Source organism: Microcaecilia unicolor, chromosome 2 (assembly GCF_901765095.1).
Source record: "Microcaecilia unicolor chromosome 2, aMicUni1.1, whole genome shotgun sequence".
Lineage (NCBI taxonomy): Eukaryota > Metazoa > Chordata > Amphibia > Gymnophiona > Siphonopidae > Microcaecilia > Microcaecilia unicolor.
Genome location: NC_044032.1, coordinates 208986292 through 209001844, shown reverse-complemented (window position 1 = coordinate 209001844; position 15553 = coordinate 208986292). Strand labels below are relative to the sequence as shown.

Below are 15553 nucleotides of genomic sequence, written 5' to 3'. Positions count from 1 at the left end.
TTTGCTATATAAAATGAGGCTCATATAGTCAATATGATAATGCTTAAATGAGCACAGTTGGGGGAAGAGCTAAGAGAGCAGCTGACATCTAAATGCCCCCAGAGCTCTACCGAATGCCAAGGAGATGATTTGTTTGTCTTTGGGCTGACCTCAAAGCCAATAGAAGCGACGGAGGAGAACAGGATATGAGCCTTTGACTAGCCTTCCTTCCCTTTGTGAGAGGGAAAACAGTACCAAGCTGACCAATAGGGGTCAACGTAGGATGTGTTTAAAAAATAAAAATGATATTGAATTTTATTTTTGTTACATTTGTACCCCACATTTTCTCACTCATGGCAGGCTCAATGCTGCTTACATGGGGCAATGAAGGGTTAAGTGACTTGCCCATAGTCACAAGGAGCTGCCTGTGCCTGAAGTGGGAATCGAACTCAGTTTCTCAGTTCCCCAGGACCAAAGTCCACCACCCTAACCACTAGGCCGCTCCTCCACTCATCTATGGGGAACTACAGGTGTAAAGGTCCCAGAGTTCAGAATTCCCAACTATTATTCACTAAGCTATAAGGACCACATGTAACAAAAAAGGGCATATTTATAAGGGCAAAGTATAAAATAAAAGTGTAAACAGAAGTAAAATCAGAATTCAAAAGTTCCTAAAACAAATATTTAGAATGTTACAGAAGTCGGATGAGCTCAATACAATTACACAATCCCTATGGCAAGTTGCCTAGGAGCAGAGAGTGAGACTTTAGAGTAAAAGGTATAACTCCTGATTCTGGTGGTATTGGGTCATCTATGTAGGTAGTTGGCGATGCAGGCTGGTGGGAGGAATCTTCTCTGTTGATGTTTGTCCTGTGTATGACTGCATTCTTGGTGGTTTGGTTGAGTGCAGATATTGCCTTTGCAGGTTTATCTTTTACGCAAAGATAGCATCTTGATATGTGATTGGTCTGTACCTGATTGTTATAGATATGGTAACCACAAGTATGTCTTTGATGTCATCTGAATATCACCCCCTTCCCCTGCCACCAAATTCTTGAGACTCCAAGCAGTTTGGGGCTGAATATGCAAATGTCCTTGCCCATGGAAAGCACATGTTGCCAGATGTGTCACTGGATAGACGGTTTCAAAGTCACAGTCGAGTCTTTCTTAGATGCAAGGCAGGCATGTCTGGGCAAGTCTTTCAGGTACAGACTACAGTGCAGTAGGATGACGACCCAAGCCAGCATAGCAGATTGGAAATAAACTTAGGTTTGTGATAAACTGAAGATATTATGGTAGGGCGGGAGAGGGATGTTTAATCCTCACACGCTCCCCCTAGATCTCTGACTCTTTGAGCTTATGTTTGTTTATTCGAGTCTTATATCGTTATGGTTCTATCTGATATGCCATCTTTCAAGGGGGTCTATACAAATCGGTTTACAATTTAAAATTTAGAATGGAAAGGAGCGACACATTGAAATAGGAAAGCTTTAAGAAGTTATAAGAGGCAGGAGGCATAGAGAAATAGAGAGAAATGCAGAAGCTCTACATAACCTGACTCCTTCCGGAACCTACCTTTTGCTAAAAGCCTCATTTAAAAAGTAGTTTTCAAAGTTTTTGAATTTTGTAAATGGTGCTTTGAGTCGAATAATTGGCAAGAGAAGGATCTATAAGGTTGGAGTTGGGAAGAAAAAAAGCTGAACATCTTGTAGTATTGAGACACACTGAAGAAACTGGTAGAATGAAGCGTTGCAATGTGTTTGAGCAAAGAAGGTGGGAGGACGAGTACGGTGTGATAGCTGAAGCCAAGTAAGCAAGGCAACCTGTATAGATGTCTGTGGGAGAGAACCAAGATTTTAAACTTAATCCAAAATGTAATTGGGAGCCAGTGGTGCTGACGTAATAAAGGGATGACATAGTTCAATCTGTGCAAAATACAGCTATCCGTCTCCTCTGCCATGCCCATAGATTTAAGTTTTTAAGTGCCAGTGGAAACCCTGCATATACAGAGTTAAAATAGTCTAATCTGTACATAAGTAACATAGTAGATGACGGCAGAAAAAGACCTGCATGGTCCAGTCTGCCCAACAAGATAAACGCATATGTGAATACCTTACCTTGATTTGTACCTGCCTTTTTCAGGACACAAGACCATACAAGTCTGCCCAGCAGTATTTCCCGCCTCCCATCACTGGCTCTGGCACAGACCGTATAAGTCTGCCCTCCACTATCCTCACCTCCCAACCACCAACCCCTCTTCCCCCACCTGCTCCGCCATCCAATTTCGGCTAAGCTTTCAGGGAATATTTAGGTAACTGATTTAATATTCTTTTGAAACTAGGGTAAACAAAAATATATTTACTTGCCACTTTTTTTTTTTTACTTCTTGCTGTTATATATATTTGAGACATTGCTTTTTAGAGAAAAAAAACACACACAAAGTGCCACATACCTAATCAAGGTTCCCCAACCAAATAACCTGCCTATCAAACTAAACAGAGTTCCTCACCTCCAAAAAAGTACAGGTACCTGTGGTTTCTTCAGACACCTAAAATCAACATTCTCAACCTGCCCCTCTACCCCCCCCCCCCCACCCATCCTATATCCAATGTCAATTCCCTCCATTCTTTCCCCTCTGGATCAAAACTTCCCTTACATTTATCAGTTAATTTTTCCCATATCTCCCAATCTATTTCTCCAATCATCTACTGTTGGGGTTTTGTTTTATGCTTCGTTTTGAGCCCAGGAATGTGGCAGGGGCCCAATGTCAATCAAATGGAGAAACCCACTCGGCGGTTTAGCATTTGTGTATGAAATTAATGCACACAGATGCCAATAAAAACTTCTTGGAGTATGTATGAGATTTCAGGGGAGGCTGTAGTGTTGAGAGCTGTGCTTAATGCAGAAGACAAGCTCGGGGTATTATTTTCTAAAGCAAAAAGGGTTACTATTTGGACAGGGCAGCCTCACACTTAGATGCTAGAAGAAAGAAGTCAATAGAATTAAAGTTTCATGAAAACTTAATTGTTTGAGAAGAGGGTGCAGAAATGCTGTTCTTGACCATTTCTACTGTCATTAAATAATGGTCTGTCTGAGAGTGGGACTGACAATGTGGTTAGTAAGATAGCAAGAAAGGCAAAGAGTAAAGATTAGATCTAGTCTCTTAGAATGGTCTACTGAGTGAGCAGGAAAGTAGATAAATTGAGAAAAGCTTAGTGCCTTCATTAAAAAAAATAAAAAATAAAAAGGAAAGTATAGTGAATATTCACCAAAAATCAGAGCCAGGCAAAACAAGCAGCTAAATAATAGTTGAAATATGCCTCACTCAGTTAGTGGGCAAAACAGAATCTAACAATGCTTTGAGGTAGGCCAGATCAGTTGACCTGACTTCAGCTAATGACAAGGACTGATAAGGGCAATGCCGCCACTTTAACAAGACTGATGGCACTTGTAAAAAAAAAAAAAAAAAAATTCCGGTGGTTGGTATAGTTTATCAAATATGTCTTATCTCCAGGTTTTAATCAACTTTCACAAAGACTCAAAATTGAGAATTGGCTGTGAGGTCATCAGTAGTTGAGATGGTCCTCTTTAATGATCTAGCATTGTTGAGGGAGGGAGAGTGTCTATGCATATGGTAGATGAAGAGGGCAACTGGAGTAGCAGAGGGTATAGATGGAATGCAAGTAATTTTATCATTTCTGAAGAAGCTAGTGGTCTAAAGGGCAGATCTGGAAAAAAAAAAACAATCCATAGATGAAACAGCAAATCAAAAGGATAGTTAGAAGGCAAAAAACTAATAAGAGAACTCAGAGCAGCTGTCATGGCAGCTCCTCATAGCCACCCTAAGGTGTGTGACCTGTTCTTTGATTGTATGAAGCCACTGTTCGGGTTCTCCTAAGTGCAGAGCATTAGTGATGTCACCTCATGAGTCTTTTGGGTGGAGTTCTAGTTGGACCCCAAGTTGGTGGTGGGAGAGGTGGTAAAGTAATAATGGAATCCTGAAACCAGAGACAAAAGCATCCAGTACAGATTGCAGAGGTTATAGAAGACAGCACCTCCCATATTCAGTAGAGTTTTGTACAGGGAGTTTTGCCATAAAGAAGATGGTGGTGGTGGTGGGGGGTTAATGACTGAAAGTAAAGTAGCTGGTCTTTTGGTAGGATAGGAGTCATACTTACTATATTCGGATATAATCAGGACCTATACAGTGCTAGGCAAACTTTCTTAGTTGCCTTTTTTCCTTTCACCTGTTAGACTTGTTGGTAGTTAACAAAAGGGGGGGGGGGTCAGGGGGAGTTTAGGGGGGAAGGGGGAGGCAGTGGGGTAATAGTTAAAAACAACAGGTTGATGACGGTTTATGTCAAGCTATTGTTACTTTGTATGCTTTCCTAATGACTCTTTGGTTTCTGTATATAAACCTGTCATCAATAAAAAATTGTTGAAACATAAAATCAAAAATATGTGCTCAAAAATGTTTGTTTAATATGCAAGTAAAATAAAAAATGCCTCATAAGAGGCCTCTAGGTGCATGCAAACATCAATAGTAATTTTAACATATGGGCCTTCTTCAGGGAGACATACACCCTCAAAATTATTTTGTATTGCATTTCCCAAAGGAACATGTGATGAGAATGCAACATCAAGTTCTTCAGACCAGCTAAATTCACTTCTCGTAATTGTACTCCCAGCTCAGAAGTTCCAGACAATGGCAGTTTATTATAATCCACCCAGGGGGTACACTCTTGAAGGTGTTTTATGATGAAACTTTAAGGGAATCTTCATCTGAGAACCCAATGTATATGCCTCAGATAGTGTCTCATGTATCTCCAACTGTGTAGATGATTAGGGTTTAAATCTGCCAAATAATGCTGAAGCCGGAGATAAGCAAATATCTCACTGTTTGGGAGATGAAATTCTTCCTGTAACTTGGGAAATTGTTTCAAATGTCCCTGCTTAGACTACGTGAAATTTAGTGGATTCCATGAATTTCTCAGGTAAGGATTGCTTGCTGGATTATCCAAACGTGGGGGAAAACATATATTAATGTCTAATAGGCAAAAAAATAGTAATCTGAGTATTAACATCATGGAAACTTGCAGACCATTTCCACACCTTCTTTCGCAAAGTCTTGTACAAATGATAATCCTGGACCTAAGAATTGGCAGATACCCTACCTGCATGTAACTAGGCACTGAAGTGTTCTATATGAAATAAGTGTAGTTCCAAGGGAGTACAACCCCCCCCCCCCCAAAAAAAAACAGTGGCCCAAAACCAATCAATGTTTCTCATTCTGCAGCTTGTTGTCATATAAATTAAATTAAACTTAGAAGCCCCAAACCTACTCTGTCCTTGGGGAACATAATTTTTATGGAAAGATGAGGAAACAGTAAAACTAGAGGACACGAATTGAGGTTGCGGGATGGTAGACTTAGCAGTAATGTTACCAAAAAAAATCAGTTTGTGTAATTAAGCTACCAATCATTCACAGTTTCCTTCTAGACAATGCAAAAATTAAATGAAACCTCAAATCTCCAAGTGAGGAAATTTGCCAGAAATGTGTACCACCACTTGATACACCCTCAACTGGTATTACAGGAGTAAGTTACCATCATTGGTTTCCCCAAAAAACAGAGGAAAAAAGAACCAATTAAAAAAAATCTCCAACACGTGGAAAAAAAAGTTTGTTCCAAAAAACCTCCCATTTGTCTTTTCAGCTTAAACCGTGAAAGAATGCTTAAAAAAATAACAAAGTTCTTAATAGCAATTGACAAAGAACCAGTAGGGCTAGGTGCAATATTTGTAATGCAGATTTTTCATATCTACTACTACTACTATTTAGCATTTCTATAGCGCTACAAGGTGTACACAGCGCTGCACAAACCTAGAAGAAAGACAGTCCCTGATGAAAGAGCTTACAATCTAATAGACAAGAAATAAAGTAAGCAAATCAATTAATGTGTACAAGAAGGAGGAGAGGAGGGTAGGTGGAGGCGAGTGGTTAGAAGTGTTTGAGTCAAAAGCAATGTTAAAGAGGTGGGCTTTCAGTCTAGATTTAAAGGTGGCCAAGGATGGGGCAAGACGTATGGGCTCAGGAAGTTTATTCCAGGCGTAGGGTGCAGCGAGACAGAAGGCGCGAAGTCTGGAGTTGGCAGTAGTGGAGAAGGGAACAGATAAGAAGGATTTATCCATGGAGTGGAGTGCACGGGAAGGGGTGTAGGGAGGGACGAGTGTTGAGAGATACTGGGGAGCAGCATGTTACTGTTTGAGCTCGGTTATACTAGTGCTGATTTGGTATGGCAGCTTTGAAACATATATATGTTTATTTTTTTATTTTTTAATGGTTTTGTTACTTATGATGTGCCTGGCATTGGAGGGAGTTTGCTGTTGTCATGGAGCAGCCTAGTGTTTCTTGTGTTCTTGGGCAAATCACTTTAACCCTCTGTTCCCTCAGGTACAAACTTAGATAGTAAGCCCTCTGAGCCGAGCCTGCACTCAGGCCAAGCACTTAATCTCCTTCAGGGTGAGCAACGACAATCCCTGATACCTGCATCACAGCTTGCTGTACTGGAATCGAGTGCTTGTGTGGGCTGAGGGAAACTCTCCCCCAGATATCTCCGCAGTCCCAGGGGCATCACTTCTTCTATGTATGAAAATATTTTCAGAAGTTTTGAGGTACTTTGTAGCTAAACAGTTAAACACTGATAAAGGTGACCTGTTTCTCCAATTATATTTCTTATTTTATAAGAGATTCTTAGAATAAGTGTTAATTGTATTTTCAAAATTTCCTATGCTCATACTTATAATGCAAGAAGATGCTGCCAGCATGGGCACATAAAATGATCAACAGAGAAGCACCCAACTTTTTTTTCTAAAACAATCTGCTACTCAGACTGCATCATTGGAGACATTACAGTTTCCTATCCAGTTTGGCTGACTGAGGTCAGGCAGCCTGAGGTGGCAATTAAGCTTGATCCCAGAGAGGAAAGAAAGTTTTATCAATCCTGCACTGATCCATACCACCCAAACAACCAATCGGGAAGAAAAGTTATGTCTCTGAGGAGGCTGCCATTGAGCATTTATGACTGGCAAAGACACGTTAGGAGCACATACCATCTATAGTGAGAAGTGCTTTTAAAAGAGGAATATGAAAAAAAAAGTGAAATTTGCTAATATCTCTTGCCTATTCTTGGGTAACAACTACAATACAGAAATAAAGGAACTGAAACTTTCTAAAACTCAAAACTGAAACTACTGAAGTATTGTCAACCCTGACCAAAGGACACAAGGCAGAACCATAACAAAAAAAAAACCAAAAAAAAAAAGAACAATTCTCAAAATACAGTGAGAATTGCAAAACAGTTTAGATACTATTGCTGATTGGATGAACCTAAACTGCTTGTAACTGAAACCATGTAAAGTGGAACTGGTGGAAGTTATATGGCTTAGCACGTCTATGAATTTTCAAAAACCTCCAGTTAAATGCAGAAGGCTGTTTTATTGCAGTTAAAAGACCAAGTAGGATGTTAAGGAGCAGGGCTGTGTGAGCATGGGAGAAGGCACCAAAAATGCTCCATATCTGTTGTCTTCCACCGTGGCATTTTGGGCAAGCTAGGGACAAATCCTGGTAAGAAGTGTGTTTGCACTGCCTCCTTTCTGTGGAGTTCTGCATTCCATTTTCAGTAAGTTGTCATTTTCGTTTGAGATAGTTGAGATCTATTCAGTCTTTATTCTCAAGAGAGACCTTAGTAGCTTTGCCCACTTGTCTTTAGCTGCTTGATTAGTTTACTGCAACCTTTTTTTTTTTTTTTTTTTTTTTTTTTGAATTCACCTAAATGAACAATAGCTGAGCTGCTGCATTTTGGATTAACTGCAGCCTATTAATCGACTTTGAGCTCAAGGATCACATTTCACCTGTTGTGAGTTCTACTAGCTGAAAGTACAGAAGTGTCAACTTTGATTTATAAGATGTTTCATATAATAGGCCCCACTTATGTTAAAATTTTATCAGCTGATCTTGTTCTCCAATTTCAAATGTAGAATGTATTACAACTTCCTGTGATGAGTAATTAAGTTTTTTTGTTCAATAAATACATCCACTTGTAATATCTAATAAAAGATATACATCAAATAAAAATGAGTCCTTAACTGCATGTCCAAATTCTTATAATGATCCTTTAAATACATCTAAATTGAACAGCAAATATTTGAATACATGTCAATTTAGATATTACAAGTTGATGTATTTATTGAACAAAAAAGGTAATTTATGTATATTTTTATATTTTTAATGATATACAATATATATTTTAAAAAAAGATTTGATACCTTTTTTTATAGACTCCATATTTTGATGGTTATATTTAATTAAGGATGTTTTATCACCTTATTTTTCATATACATTTAGGAATAATGGCTTTAAGATGAAGCTGTATAACGTTTTAAAGCTTGAAAGCTGCAAAGACATTTAATCGCAATATATCAATGTCGTTTTGAAACAATATAGTATCTTTCTTTCCAGTTAAATGAAAGTAATCATCAATAGGCATTTTTCATTCAATTTGAGTTATTATTACCGTGTCAAAACTTGTTCTAATACTTTGTTTATAATGTTACTTTTAATTCAATTTTATTTTAGTTATTGATTTTATATGTTGTTTTGTAAATAGACTGCTGATGCAGGCCTCATAGGCTGAAATACAGCTGTGTCGACTCTTGTTCATCCATCAATAAGAGTTATTTTTATCTGGAACGTCATCCACTCTTTGAGTCATCTTCGCTGTTTGTTTGACGCTACATATTTCTGCGGAGATGTTTCTTCTGTTACATAAAGAATAATCTGAATCATAGTTACCTGATGCTAGGGTCCAGCTTGGGGGGTCAGCACTCAAGAAAAAGATATAGGTGTCATTCTAGATAATACGCTGAAATCTTCTGCTCAGTGTGTGGCTGTGGCCAAAAAAGCCTGCAGTGCCTGCTAGAGGCTATCGGTTAATGCTGTGGTACAAAGTTCAAGTTTTAAAAGAGTATGGAGATTAGTTGATAAAGTTTGTATTCTGCCTATCACTAACCTACAATTCCTCCTTTTAAATCCCAATCTTTAAGTTCACAAAGCAAAATAATGTTCTTATCGCTGCGTGACCTTTTGTGTATTGCGTTCAGTTCTGGTTGCTGTAGCTCAAAAAAGATATAGCTCAATTAGCAAAGATTCAAAGACGAGCAACCAGAATGATAAAGGGGATGGAACTCCTTTCATATGTTTCTTTCAAGCCATCCATTTTTTTTTTTTTAGTTGCACGACATGTATTAGAGAAAAAAATTAACACATATAAATCTTCTTTCTAGTCTTCCTAATAATTCCCGCATCTTCAGTCTCCTGTCTCAACTGGAGAAGGTCAATACAGAATCCTCATTGGTGGATCCAGAGAATACCAGATATGTTACAGCAAAGATCCTTCATCTGGCTCAAACGCAAGGTATTCCATCTGTTTTAACTCTCTCAACACAGTTTTCCTCATTACTGTGTCTCTTGTGCTAAATATTTTCTACCTATGTACTATTGGCGTGCTTTTACCAGTAGCGTCTCTAAATGGAAATGTGGGGTGGAACAAGTGGGCAAGGTAGTTAGTACTGTAGAGTCAGCCAGTGACATTTCTGAACACAGTCCCCCGTGGTCTTCTATGCATAAAGAAGCCCCTTACCCCCAGCTAGTTTGGGTCACCTAGTAAAATTACCATTATGATTGTCAGCAGCATTTAGAATCCAGGATCATGTTCACCAACAGACTTTTATATGTTTTATATGTATATGTTTTAAAACCCCCGGCTTTGTATCAAACAAGCTCACGGGGGCTGGCTGTTTCATCACAGGCAAACACCTCGGGTATAAAGTAATTTTTTGTATAAATATATACTCATTTCTTCTATCATTGATATTTAGACCATAGAGAGCTATTTTGCTACTTAGCTTTCACTTAGCTTTTCAGAACGGTCCGAAAATACAAATTTTCTGTTTCTTGATATGACGCCAAACTCGACCATGACCTACGATGGCCAGCGTTTCGTTACCTGCCTCAGGGTCATTTGGTCTGCGTCTATCTAAACTCGAAATCAATCACTTCTACGTCCGTAGAAGTGATTGATTTCGAGTTTAGATAGACGCAGACCAAATGACCCTGAGGCAGGTAACGAAACGCTGGCCATCGTAGGTCATGGTCGAGTTTGGCGTCATATCAAGATACAGAAAATTTGTATTTTCGGACCTTTCTGAAAAGCTAAGTGAAAGCTAAGTAGCAAAATAGCTCTCCATGGTCTAAATATCAATGATAGAAGAAATGAGTATATATTTATACAAAAAATTACTTTATACCCGAGGTGTTTGCCTGTGATGAAACAGCCCAGCCCCCGTGAGCTTGTTTGATACAAAGCCGGGGGTTTTTGAGGCAACACCTTTAGGTCAAAAAACGCTAGTTGTGTTTTCATATCTTCTCCATTTTTTCACTTTTGTTATATAAACAGCTCTAATAGGAGGAGATTATCTTCTAAATTTACTAGAATTATATGTATATGTGACATATTATGCTGTGTTACTGTTAGTGCTTATTTTTTATCCACTTAGGAGTATAGTGATGAATATGATGTAAATAACACAAATCATTCAGCATATTCTGTGTGGGAGTGAAATCTGAATTCTGTGGAGGATTGGAGATAATCTCAATATAGAAGCTGCACATACTCCTTGTTCCTTCAATGGAGCTTCTCATGCTCCCTCTATCAACTTCCTCCCACTTCGTTTCAACATTCTTTCCCCTTCTTAATCCTGCCTGTTTATACCACCTCTTAATTCTTCCTAGACCCTCTAGATCCTTGAAACCATCTCTCCATTCCTTCCTCCAGACACCCTTACCTGTTCTCACACCCTCCCCTTTCTAACTTTGTTTTTTCCTTTATTTATGGTTCATTTATACCCCACAGTTTCCCACAATTGCAGGCACAATGTGGCTTACATGAAGTACAACACATGAATTTTACAGCAGAATAAGGAGAGAACAGGAAATCCAATATGTTATGATAAAATGAGAAGAACAGTGAAAAAACAAACAAACAAAAAAAAAACTTAGAGGAGCGGCTGCGAAAGTAAAAAATTTACATCCGGTGTGGATACTGTTCAAAAATACCACCCTGGAAGCCCAGACCAAATATATTCCATGTGTTAAAAAGTGAGGTGAAGGAAGCTATTAGAGCTAAAAGAAAATCCTTCAGAAAGTGGACGAAGGAACAGACTGAAAATAATAAGAAACGCCATAAGGAATGGCAAGTCAAATGCAAAGTGCTTTAGATGTTTCTCCCCCTTTTTCCCTTTTTCTTTTATCTCTCTTGAAGCTCTTCCCCCTTCACCTGCTCTTTCCTCTCGAGACTTCTCCCTTCTTAAACACTTCCTATAAAAACTTGTTCCCACTTTCTCATCTCCTCTCACAGGAACTCCTTGTGGCTGCTGAGTAGAGACCTGCACGGGAACGAGGTTCGCGGGATTCCCGTGGGGACGGAAGCAGTTCCTGTGGGGTTCTTGTGGAAGTGTATGCTGCACTTGTGCCAGCCTCTCACTTACCGAGTACCAAGTTCTTTGAGTGCTGTCTCCTCCTCCTCCTCCTTGCTTTAACAGCACAGATGCGGAAAGTCTCCATTAAGGAGGTGGTAGAGATACAAATGGTGATGAAATTCAAAAAGGGATGAACACAGAGAATCTCTCATTAGAAAATGGAAGTTATAAAAAAACTAAACTTAAATGGCTGCTTGTGTATGAATGTGTCAAGTGACACTTAGATGGCGACTCTGGCTGTGATGAACTAGGACTGATAGCGGGAGACCTGTATGGTCTGTGTCTCATATATGACAATCTGGTTTAGGATGGGCTGGAAAGGGCTTAGACAGCAACTTTAGTGGCTGGAACATGAGGACAGTGCTGGACAGACTTTTACGGTCTGTGTCCTACAAATCAGAAGATGAATAGGTTGGAGTGGACTTCAAGGGCAACTCCAGCAGTTGGAACATAAGGATAGGGCCAGGCGGACTTCTATGGTCTATGTCCCAGAAACGCCACAGAAAGACCATAATCAAGTATATAATATCACATTCATTGTTGATTTAATCATGAATTGGTAATGATTGTGACTATTGGGCAGACTGGATGGACCGATCTGGTTTTTATCTGCTGTCATTTACTATGTCCCTATTAATCCTCTCTGCTACTGGGCTGATGCGCAGACCTCAGCTCCGACATAGGCATGAGCATCAGATGTCACCTGACCTACTGCCGCGTGCATGTGGCGATCTCTTAGCACACAGTGCCAGTGAATCAGAGAAGTCTTTACATGTGTGAACCAGTGTGTTCCAGCTTCCGTTCCTTCCTTGCCTGCAGTGCTGCAGCTTAAACCCAGAGAGAGAGAGAGAGCCGACAGCAATTTTTTTTATGTACCGCTAAATTCTTGTGGGAGTGAGTGAGGACAGGTTAAATTCTTGCGGGGATGGGTTAGATTCCCTACGGGGACGAATGGGAATGGGTTGGATTTCTGCCCCCGTGCAACTCTCTACTGCTGAGCCAACTGACCCCATGGTTCATTCTCCCTATTACCCTTGCCTGACCCTTCTCCCCTACATTGCTCAGCCCCCATTCACCCCTCCCTTTTGGCAGCAGGAGAAGCGCTTAATGAGACTAGTCTCATGAAGCACTTGTTCTGCTGATGGGGGTGGGGGAGTAGGCTGTATCTCTGATAGAGGGATCAGGCTGGAGTAGTAGGAAGGCTGCGAGGTAGGTATAGGGATTGGGCTGGGGTACAGGAAGGCTGCTTAGTGGGGAACAGAGATGGGCAAAAGTATCCAGGGTAGCAAGCTATCAGATTGGTCGTTGGTTTATTGAAGGCCCGATGCCTGTACCTGGGGTGGCAAAGAGTTGGCATGACATTTATTTATATTTATTTTTGGAGTTTCACTGCCACCCCCTGCCACCCTGTAGTAATGCCTTTTGGCTTTACTGAAATAATGTCTGTTGTGTAGTTTAGAGTTAAAAGGTTTATTATGTTTTGGGAGTGGTGTCTTTGATATCATAGCCATGTAAGATTATTGTGTGATCACTGGGATCTTTGCCGTGTAGCTTTACAGGAAGGACTGCAAAATCAGAAGGACTCTAGTTTTATTTTCACATGCCCATAAAATTAAGCACTTTGTCTTCACAGTATAAGCAGAAACAGTGCCAGACACCAGGAGGTGATTCCTACCAGGACTTATCTCCAGGATCTCACCAAAACTGATAGTGTTTCTAAACCTAGCAAACTACTGGCCTTAACTACATCCTCCAGCAACAAAATCCACTGCTTTTGTGTGCTCACTGACTAGATACTTAAATTTTGTTACACATTTAACTATCAGTTTTATGGCGTGTTTTCCTAGCCCTATTATTAATCGAAAAGGTAAATGAACATTCTTTCTGCTAACTTGCTTCACACCACTGGCATCAGTATTTAAAAGGAGATAGAGCAGCTTTTAAACTAGAAACTGGGGAAGGCCGACAGTCGCTCAGAAGCTCATGGTTCTGAATAAGGCATCTTTCAAAGATAACACCAAAACAGGGAAGATAGGGCATCCCAATAGTGAAGTTGCAGTAGAGATCATAGTAGACCAGGTGTCTTTAAACAAAAAGCAGACAGATTTTCGAGATTACATGTTATCACTGTCAACTGCTGAGCAAGATGTAAACAGGAACAACAAACATAGTTTGAAATGTCTATATGCAAATGCCAGGAGCCTAAGAAATAAGATGGGAGAGTTAGAATTTATTGCACTAAATGAAGAAATAGATATAATAGGCATCTCTGTGTTATGATTCTGCCGGTTTGGCTGAGGGGGAGGGGGGGACGTCTCTTCTGATTGGCTGCCAGGGGTTGTGCTGACGTCAGGGGATAGTACTTTAGCCTGCAGCTGAAGAGTTTCTCTGCTTTTGCGTTACTTGGTGGTAACAGGAAAGCCTGATAGTTTTCTCTCAGAACGTGCTCTAGGTTCTGACAGGGATCTGTGTTGTATTAGAGTATTCTTTTCCTTCCCTCTGGGTTAGCTGCTGCTGTGTGTGTGTGCGTAGCTCTGTAATCAGGGTCAGCTGCTAGTTTGTTTAGTGGGGGCTGGGCATTGCTCAGCCTCCGGGGGCTCTGGGTTGAGTGAGAGCGTTCTCCTTTGTTTGTTTTAAGGATTTCTCTTCCCAGTGTCCCGGCCTGCTGGCTCAGTGAGTTTAACCCTTTGTGTACTGTGTGTATTGTATTCCTGACTGTGCCAGTGTGTGTGTTGGATGGGCCCCGCTCCCTCTCGGGAGGGGAGTTCTCTCTGATTGTTTGTTGATTTATGGCACTCTCTCTCTGCTGGCTCTACAAGCTTAACCCTTTCTGTTCTGTGTGCCTCTGTCTACAGTGGGTTTGAGGCAAAGGCTTTCTGCCTTCCTTTTGTGTCTGGTTCCTCTGGCTTCTGCCTGGGGCTCCTACCCTGGTGGGGGGGGGGGGGGGGGGGTTGCTGTGTTAGTTCCCCTGTCCTGCGCTCGTCCCCTGGGTGGGCGTGGCCCGCTCTGGTCCTTTGTTTCCCCCTCTGCCCTATTGCTGGTGTTCAGCGCGTGTCTGGCATCTTGGGGCCCTCTGGGTTCTTTCACCCCTCCCTGTGTGTGATTGGGTTCCAGTTCAGCCGTGAGGCTCGCACGAGTGGCTCTGTGTGCGTGGGTTCCGGCGAGGCCCGCCTGTATGCCTATTTCCCTTCTTCCTGAGGGACTGTGGGGAGGGGTAGCTTAGGGGGTATTGTGTAGCTGGGGTGTGCGGTGGTGGGTCGGTCTCCCCTTGGCCTGGGTCGGCGCCCTGCTGGCCTCGGCCAGGGCCCAAGGGCTCACGACCAACCCAACGGATTACACTCTGAGACCTGGTGGAAGGAAGATAACCAGTGGGACACTGTCATGCCGGGATCAAATTGGTGCAGGGGTATTATTGTATGATAAGGAGGGCCTTGAATCCAATAGATTGAAAATTCTGCAGGAAACACTTCGGAGTGTACTACTGCCCAACTGGCTAGGATGAACAGACAGAAATGTTTTCACAAATTAGGGAGGCTAACAAACTAGGGAACACAATAATGGGTGATTTCAATTACCCCATATTGACTGGGTAAATGTAACAGGGCATGCTAGAGAGGTAAAATTTCCTTGATGAAATCAAGGATTGCTTTATGAAGCAGCTGATACAGGAACCAACAAGAGGGGGAACAATTCTAGACCTAGTCCTTAGTGAAGCGCATGAGCTGGTGCAGGAGGTAATAGTTCTGGGGCTACTTGATAACAGTGATCATAACATGATCAGATTTGATAAGTTCTGGAGTGAGTGCACACAGGAAATCCAATACATTAGTCTCCTTTTTGAAAGTTAAATGCTATGATAAAATGAGAAGAACAGTGAGAAAAAAAACCAGAGGACCAGCTTTGAAGGTCAAAAATTTACATCAGGCGTGGATGCTCTTAAAAAAAAAAAATACCATCCCATCCTGGAAGCCCAGGCCAA

General features: G+C 41.0%; 1 protein-coding gene across 2 annotated transcripts in view; it reads left to right on the top strand.

Moving 5' to 3' along the window:
- AGTPBP1 (ATP/GTP binding protein 1) overlaps positions 1–15553 on the top strand; it is a 237825-nt gene that overhangs the window by 39374 nt on the left and 182898 nt on the right. For both annotated transcript variants that reach the window (XM_030193670.1, XM_030193671.1), the window contains exon 4: positions 9322–9452. In XM_030193670.1, the coding sequence (XP_030049530.1) occupies positions 9322–9452 (131 nt within the window). The remainder of the gene's footprint in view (positions 1–9321; positions 9453–15553) is intronic.